Source organism: Psammomys obesus, unplaced genomic scaffold, assembly GCF_907164565.1.
Source record: "Psammomys obesus unplaced genomic scaffold, mPsaObe1.curated_primary_1811, whole genome shotgun sequence".
NCBI lineage: Eukaryota > Metazoa > Chordata > Mammalia > Rodentia > Muridae > Psammomys > Psammomys obesus.
The window spans coordinates 1294526-1302826 of record NW_026596092.1 but is presented as its reverse complement, the minus strand read 5'-3'; the positions used below and the strand labels follow the sequence as shown (position 1 = coordinate 1302826).

General features: G+C 42.8%; 1 protein-coding gene across 2 annotated transcripts in view; it reads left to right on the top strand.

Moving 5' to 3' along the window:
- Window positions 1-4042: 4042 nt before the first annotated feature.
- The window catches only part of Atp9b (ATPase phospholipid transporting 9B (putative)), a 219926-nt gene continuing 215667 nt past the window's right edge, over window positions 4043-8301 (top strand). For both annotated transcript variants that reach the window (XM_055628015.1, XM_055628014.1), the window contains exon 1: window positions 4043-4256. In XM_055628015.1, coding sequence (XP_055483990.1) covers window positions 4138-4256 — 119 coding nt within the window. In that variant the 5' untranslated portion in view covers window positions 4043-4137. The remainder of the gene's footprint in view (window positions 4257-8301) is intronic.

Here is an 8301-nt window from a genome sequence, read left to right as displayed (position 1 = left end):
TCAATTCAAAGATGCACTAATTTGACACTTACATGCTGTGAAATGATGGTAGGGAAACGTTACAGATACTTTTCTCTGATTAAAAATTATTGTGTCTCTCCACAAGAGCAGAAAACTTTGTATGTCTAAGTAAAACACTGCAATTCTGAGTGGAGGTGCTGAAGGCAGCATTCACTGGTCGTGTCCACAGAGCCACATTCATACAATGCTGTGTTCAGAGACAAGGATGCAGTGAAGTCACATGATGCAACAGAGTAGAGGACCGCCCCAAACATCCTAGATTCGCTGTTTGATTTTGAATTATTTTTTGGTTGTCAAACACTCAGAAACCTATTAACATCTCAAAATTTTAATGGCTCTTACAGTAAGCATAACCATGTAGAGTCAGGGCTCATAGTTTTAAAAAATCTGTGCATGACCTGGCCCAACCTGAGACCCACCCCAGGGGAGAGAGCCAACCCCAGATACTATTAACAACGCTCTGCTGTGCTTGCAGACAGAAGCCTAGCATAGCTGTCCTCTGAGTGGCTCCACCCAGCAGCTGATCGAAACAGATGCTGAGACTCACAGCCAAACATTGGGCAAAGCATAGGGAGTCTCGTGGAAAAGTTGGGGGAAGGAAAGAAGGACCTGGAGGTAACAGAAACTCTACAAGAAGACCAACAGAGCCAACTAGCCAGGGCCTGTGGAGACTGAAGCAGCAACCAAAGACCATGCACAGACTAGTTCTAGGTTCCCTACTCAGATGTAGCAGATGGGCAGCTCAGGATTCATATGTGTTCCCTAGTAAAGGGAGAGGGGTCTGTTTCTGTCATGGACTCTGTTGTCTGCTTTCTGATCACTGGCCCCTGGTGTGGCTGCTTTGCCAGGCCATAGGGCAAAAAGTTGTGCTCAGTCATGAAGGGAATTGATGAGCTGGTTTGGGTGGGAAGGTGGGACTCCCCTTATCTGAAGAATAGAAGAGGGAAGATAGGGAAGGAGGTGAGACCAGGAGGAGAGGAGGGGCCTAAGATCAGAATGTAAAGTGAATTAATCAATTAACTAATTAATTAATTAAAAAGAATCTGGGCATGAGAGAGTTCTATCAGTGTCCTTGTAAGAAGTGTCCGTTGCTACATGCAATATCTGAGAGCATGTCTCCTTAGGCTCCACAAGAATGCTACCTGGACCACTCTGCTTACTGATGGAAGAATATCCCTAGAATTCTTCATCTTGAACATAAAGCCGACCCAGTTAATACATATAGCTTGGAAACATGACCGCATTCTTGCTTGGAATATAAACCATAATGTGAAAAAGTAAACAATCAAGAAAACAGCAGACACAACTCAGAACTCTCTGGAGGCATTTTTGAAATGAGGGCGAAATCTCAGCATGTTTCAGTGTAGAAAAGAAGAATGTGAAACATTAAATAGTGTTAAGAGCCATGCTATGTCAGAAACCTAAATAAACACACTTAGGTCTTTCTGAAATTTTAGAATTTAGCAAACACTGGATTCACAAGTTATGCCAGATTCCCTGACTGCAGTTTACCATGTAATCCTAATTTTTCTTGCAGAATAGCCTTTGTGTGTTAGTTTTTAAACTATTTTATTTACGTTTCTTAATTCCTCTTCCTCCTCTGTCCACCCCAATCCCTTCCAACACCCTAGTACCACATAGGAGAGGAAGGAGGTTAGTGGGGAGAAGGGTCAGAATTCTTTTAGTTGCTGGTTAGGGTCTTCAGGTTCCTTGGGGAAGGTCCAATCTTGTTTCAGGATATCTCCAAATTCTCATCTACCTGCATCAATAGCAATCAGGAACAGTAGGTAGGAATCACAGGCAGTCTTCTTCTTCCTCTGAGCCCCCTATCTCTCTCTGGGCCCTGCCATTTATTCCCCCTCCAGAGCCTTCAGATTTAAACTACCTGCTGCTGGCAAAAGGACTCTCTTAGTGCCCACATGAAGCAACATAGTTTGCTGCTGTGGACAGTCTGAATCAGTTCCATAGCCTACACCTGGGATCAAAACAAGACCATGTTTACATCCACAACATCCTTGGAAATCAGATTCTTTTATTCCCACCTGTATTAGTTACTTATTTTGTTGTTACAAAATACCTGAAAGAAAAAAAAAGCAACTTAAGGAAAGATTTACTTTGTCTCATGTCAGAGTGGCTCTAGCTATGATGGCTGCCATGTGAAGGAGCAGAAAGAGATGAATGCTAAAGCTCTATGCCTGTTCTCCTTTCCTTTCAGTCTCGGACTGTAGCCCATGGAATAGTGCCACCCACATTCTGGGTGGGTTTTCCCCGCTCAGTCAAACTTCTCTGTCCTCACAGTCATGTCCTGAGGGTCATCCTTCCGATGGTTTTAAATCTCAATTTCACAATCAAAATGAAATGCCATATCAACTTAATTCACTGCCATTAACTCTCAGAGCACACATTACATTCGTAATTACACTCATTCGTACACGGTTTCCCTGTCTCCATGGCAAAGGAAGGGTTAAAGGCTGCAGAGTTCAGAGAAACTGTCTAAGTGAGAAGCAGAGCATCTGTAGGGGACTAAATAAGAAGGCACACACAGCACAGAGGTGTTCAGGGAGAGTTCGCTGTTGTAGTTCCGGGTGGCAGGTGGTCAGAGTCACTATGAAATGGTCTGGGTGTCATAATCAGGAGAAACTGTCTTGGAGCCCCTGGAGCTGGAGACAGAAGCAGAAGTCCTTTGCTACGGTGGTTTCCTAGAGGAGGTTCCTTAAGCTATGCCTGCCATGTTTGGTTCATGGGGTGTTCCTTTTATAGTCCCAGGTGCAGGCTTAGGTGTGACAGAAAAGTGCATGTATCTGGTACTTCTGGTTTGATATTTTCAAAAGTGTCATTATTTATTGGCATAAAACAAATGACCAGTTGGTGTCTTCTTGGGGCGCTGGAAGGTACTGGGTGCTTGCCTGAATCAAAGACATGTAGAATAAGTCGCTCAGGGCAGAACTTGAAAGTGGCTGTTCTGTACCACAGAGTGACTCCGCCCAGGCCAAGTTTATTCTGGAGATGAATTCAAGAGAATCAGCAACATAAAGAGGGCGCATGGGGAGAGGCCTAAACGTAGGAGAGGGAGGCAGGTTGGACACTGTAGTCAGGGCCCCACAGGTGTTGATTAGGCCCAGGGTTGCTCTAGGTCAACAAGAGAAGTGGCTTTCATGATCTACCTTCAAGACGAAGGCTAGACCTTTGAGACCTGGGTGGGTTTTCCTTGTATGTGGGTCCTGCTAGAAACTGTGGGCTGCTTGCGCCTTCACTCCTCCAGCCAGGCTTCCAAGAAACTGGGTTGTGTCTCCTGGACACAGTAGAACACCTGGGCTAGAGTGCTCAGGTGAGGGGTGCCAGTGGCAAGGCCAGTTTGTGAGTTGTGAGGTGGAGGAGGAGGTGCCAGTGGTGGTAGTGGCGGTGGTGGTGGTGGTGGTGTGTGTGTGTGTGTGAGAGAGAGAGCGAGAGAGCGAGAGAGACTAAATATTCAGTGAGATCTGTAATTTTTTTTTCTACGTATTAAGGGTTGTTTATTCAATACCTCTACAACAAAATTAGAATTTGGTACCTACAAGCTTAACTCTCCATTTAGAAGTTTCTTTTATAAAGAATAGCATTATTTTCATTGGTAAGAAATTATGTGAGGATGGGACTTCTACTCAAAGCAAGGTCTGCACATTTTAATTGTAGTGTTAAACTATGGCTAATTTCTTTAAATCTTTCTACCTTCCAAAGCATCGCCTGTCAACAGTATTTTGTTCAGTTGTGGCTAAGTACAAAGTGGGCTTAATAGTCAGACTCTCTGTCTGTCTGTCTCAGAGGCACAGAGAGCGAAGAGAAAGAAGAGCCTCTGGCACACTTTATCAAAGTTTGGATACACAAGACCAGGGTGGGGCTTAAGAAGGCCTTAGCGCTTCGATTTTCGAGACCGTCATCAGGCACCGCCGAAGGGGCGGGGCCTACGATAGCCACGCCCCAGAACACTCCACCGCCGCTCTGTGACGCCATCAGAGGGCGACGCGCGCGGGCGGGGCGGGGCGCCGCGCCGGGATGCTTCGGCCCTGGCTGAACCGGGGTGGACTCAGCTACGAGGATTCGCGGAGTTGAGGAGTAGCGGGGAGGGCTGGCCGAAGCATGGCGGACCAGATCCCTCTGTACCCGGTGCGCAGCGCGGCGGCGGCCGCGGCCAGCCACAGACGCGCGGCCTACTACAACGCCGCTGGGCCCGGGCCGGGTGCCGACAGGCGCGGCAGGTAACGGCGGGCCCGATCCTTCCCGGCACCGCGGGTCGTCCCTGCCGCCCGTAGTCCGCGCGGCGCCGTAAACCCGGGCGCCCCCGCGCCGCGGACTCCAGCTCCGAGGGCCACGGGCCGAGCCGCGCCCAGGGATTCGGGGACGCCGCCCCGCCTCCAGCGTCGCTTCGGGAGCCCCAAAACTTACTGTGTAGGCGAGCGGGCCGAGGTGACAGGTGTAACTCATCACGAGTGTGAAAAGCACGCCTTGCCGAGGGTCACTGATTTCTTTCCAGACGTGAAGCGCTTGTTAGGCCCACTTTATACTCAAGACTGAACACAATACTTCCTGTTGACAGGAGATGTTTTGGAGGGTTGAATGAAGATTTAGGCAGGTTAAACTGTTCAGTGGGGACATAGTTTAACAATGCAGTGCTGACCTTGCTTTAAGAGAAGTCCCGTTCTCTTATAATTTCTTACCCAAAGAAAATAATACTATGCTTTATAAAAGAAACTTTAAAATGAAGAGTTAATTACCTTGTAGTTACCAAATTTTATTTTTTTATAGAGGTATTAGAGAAACAACCCTTTAACACATAGAAAAAAAAATTACAGATACCACTGAATATTTACTTTCTTCCAAATCAGAGCTTTTGAATACTTTTTTGGGTTGGGCATCGTTTATTTAGAGACAAGGTCTCACTGTATATTCTCGCTAGCCTGGAACTTGCTCTGCACACCAGACTGGCCTCCAAGTCCAGGAGACCCACTTGCCTTTGCCTCCCTCAGTGCTGGAATCAAAAGTGCGGGTTACCACATCCGGCCTTATTTTTATGGAAACCAATTATTGAGTATGTTGCAAAGGTCAGCAGGTCTGGTAGTAAGAGGACTGTTGGAAGTCTGAGTTTGGACTGTTTTGAGAGACTAACAGGGAAAGTGTTTGAATGATATGTTAGGGAACTGAATTGGATCTTGGTCCTTATTCTTAGTACCAGTTTGATTTGAGATCATTCCTTTGTGCTCTCATTTCCTCATCTTTAAACTGGTGATTCATATTCTTTTTCTCACGGGAACATTGGTGGAGGATTTTAGAACCTCTGTAAGGTGCTTTTCCGAGTGCTTTCCTTTAGGTGGATACTTCAAGCTAATCTTCTACTCTTGATGGTACCCAAGAGAGAAACTGCATTAGTCATTTGATTTTAGGAGATTATTTGGAAATATACTGCCTTTTAAAAATTTCATTTTTTTTTCGTATTTTGAGTCTTTTTGCATTGTATATTCTGAAGCTCTACTGTTTGATGGGTACATATTCAGGATCTGATGTTTAAATGTTGGATTTTTTGCTTTTATTGTTATGTGGTATTCTTTGTTTCTGATTATTTGTTCAGAAATCTATATTAGATATTAAAGTAGTTACTAATGTTTTTTTTTTTTGTTTTGTTTTGTTTTGTTTTGTTTTAAGTTTTACATAGCTTTACCTTTCAATTTACCTGGGTCATTTCCCCTCATTCTGCCAGTCCTCCTTTTCTCCTTATACATCCTTCCTTCTTTTTTCTGTCTTTCTCTCTCTCTCTCTCCTCTGTCGTCAGAAACCATACATGCCTGGCTCAGGTTTTTTTGTTTGTTTGTTTAATTGGTGTATTAAGACCATTTATATTCAAGCTGATTTTCTATACATCAGAACCTAAGTGTGGCATTTTATTTTGTTTCTTCTGATTTTCATCCTTAAACCTCTTTTCTTCCTTTCTTTTCTTTCTCTTTCTGTTTTTTTGGATATAGTTTCACATTGTAGAGCAAGCTGGGAACTCAGTACATTGCCCAGACTAGCCTTGAGCACTCAGTTGGGTCTTCATGTTTGCTCTCTTCATGATTCTTATTTTTCTGTTCATGCTCATGTGTTGATGATTGCCCACTGAAACTTGTATGTATATGTAATGTCTTTGTCAGTCATCTTCCTCCACCCTTTTTCTTTTTATCTTTTTTTGAGAAAGGCTCTCTCATGTAGCTTTGGCTGTTCTGGACGTCTCTATGTAGATATAGTCGGCCTGGACCTCAGAGAGATCCACCTGGCTCTGTTTCTGCTTTGCTAGTGCTGAGATTAAAGTCTCTACCTTATTTTTTGAGGCAGGGTCTCTCACGGAATCTGGACTCACCAGTTGGTGAGGTTGGCTGGACAGTGAGCTCAAATGTTTTGCCTGTCTTCATGTCCTCATCCCTGGGATTATAGACAAGGTGCTCCTGGCTTTTATGTGGATCCTGGGGATCCAAAGTCAAGCCTTCATGTTTGTATGGGAGGCAGTTTACCAACGGAGGCATCTGCATAGCTTCCCACTTAAGCAGTTTTTTTAATGATAGCTTTTTAAAATTCATTGCAAGATATTTTGTTATCTATAATTTTGATGTTAACATCTCTTGATTCTCTTTTTCTCATTCAAGCTTAGATTTCCCTTTTTCCTGTTTTCACTGCATCCTAACATTTTGGGCATTATGTGATAAGACTCTATTTATTTAATTCTTCAGTTTCACCAGACTTCCTGTGCTACCATTTTAGTAATAGGTAGGGAATATGGAAGACACTGCCTTTAAGGTTCAGATTCCCTGCATAGCTTTGCCATCTGAGAGGGGAAGGGCATCCTCTTTGTATCCATTTGAGATGCCCACTAAGCTTTGTTTGTTTGGGCAAGGAGTGTTTGGTTACTGAAACCTGAAGGCCTCTTGAACCTGACCTTAAAGGTAAGATCTTTACATCTAGAAAGTGGCTGGGGATTCTTCCCATACCCAGTCCTTTGTGTGTGTGTGTGAGAGAGAGAGACAGACAGACAGACCGACCCAGAGAGAGTGAGACACAGAGATGTTCTTAATACATTTGTCATCCTATATAATCACTAATTTAAAGTGTGTAATTCTTGTTTTTTTAGCACATGACAGACATATGCAGCCATTAGTCAGTGCAGGAGCATTTTTCACACCCCCAACAAACAAACTGTGCCGTGTGTGTTAATCATAAGCCTGCTTCCCCAGCCTCCATCTTCATACTTCTTCCTCCTGATCCATCAGAAGCTATAGGCTTTTGGTTTTATTTTTTTGTTCATGTGAGGTGTCGATTTTTCTTTTGAATAAAAGTAAGGTACCTGTTTTGTGGTTTTGTTTCTCTGTTTTAAGGGATAACTATCATTCAGATTAAGCTTTATAGTTGGATGATAAATAAATGACAGTGAACATTAGGGTATTGTTTGTCTATGTTTGTTAGTACTTTTTCTTTGAGTTTTCCAAACTCAAAGTGGTGGAGTTATTGGCCTTGCAGAGAGGCCCTTGCTATATTTTAATAGCTAAACTTCATTGTGTAAAAGAGACTCATGCTGAGAACAGATGGATGTTGTTTGCTTTTTGCAAAATATTAGTGTTTCTTGGTAGATGTAACAGAATTTTATAGTTTTAGTTTTCTAATCTTGAACATCTATACATTATTTTGAATACTGAAAGTTTTATAATCATGATGATCTAAGATTTTAGTAATTATGAAGATGATTTTTTATTTTTTGCTGTGATAATTACAGCTAAAGGGATCTGGCCTGTTTGTGGTGTGGAGGTTGAGCCCACACTCAGTGTTACGAGCACTCAGCCTCACGATGAACCTTAAGATGGTTTTTCTACTTGCTCAGGCCTAGAATTTTCTTTGGGATTTCAGAAATTTTTGTAAAAGTTAAAGAATTTCATTGGAAAGGGATCCATAGTTCCCCTTGAAAATAAGAAATTGGACATGTTTCATTTAACTTTCACAATCTAAAAGTATTAGTATAAAGGTAGAATTGATAATAGGGTCCATAAAGGTTATAGGGAACTAGAATTTATGTCCTTAGCTAGTAGGCCATGGTACTTAAAGTTTTTGTACTTGTGTTTATTTAATATTGGATACTATATTATTATTAATTCTAGTTCAAAAGTTTCTTTCCATGAATAGTATTGGTATAATTTCTTATTCCAACAATATTTTTAGGTTTCTTCTAGAACTTCTTAGAAATGAGTAATTGATTGGGAATGACTTAGTGATGACTAAGTCGTCTTG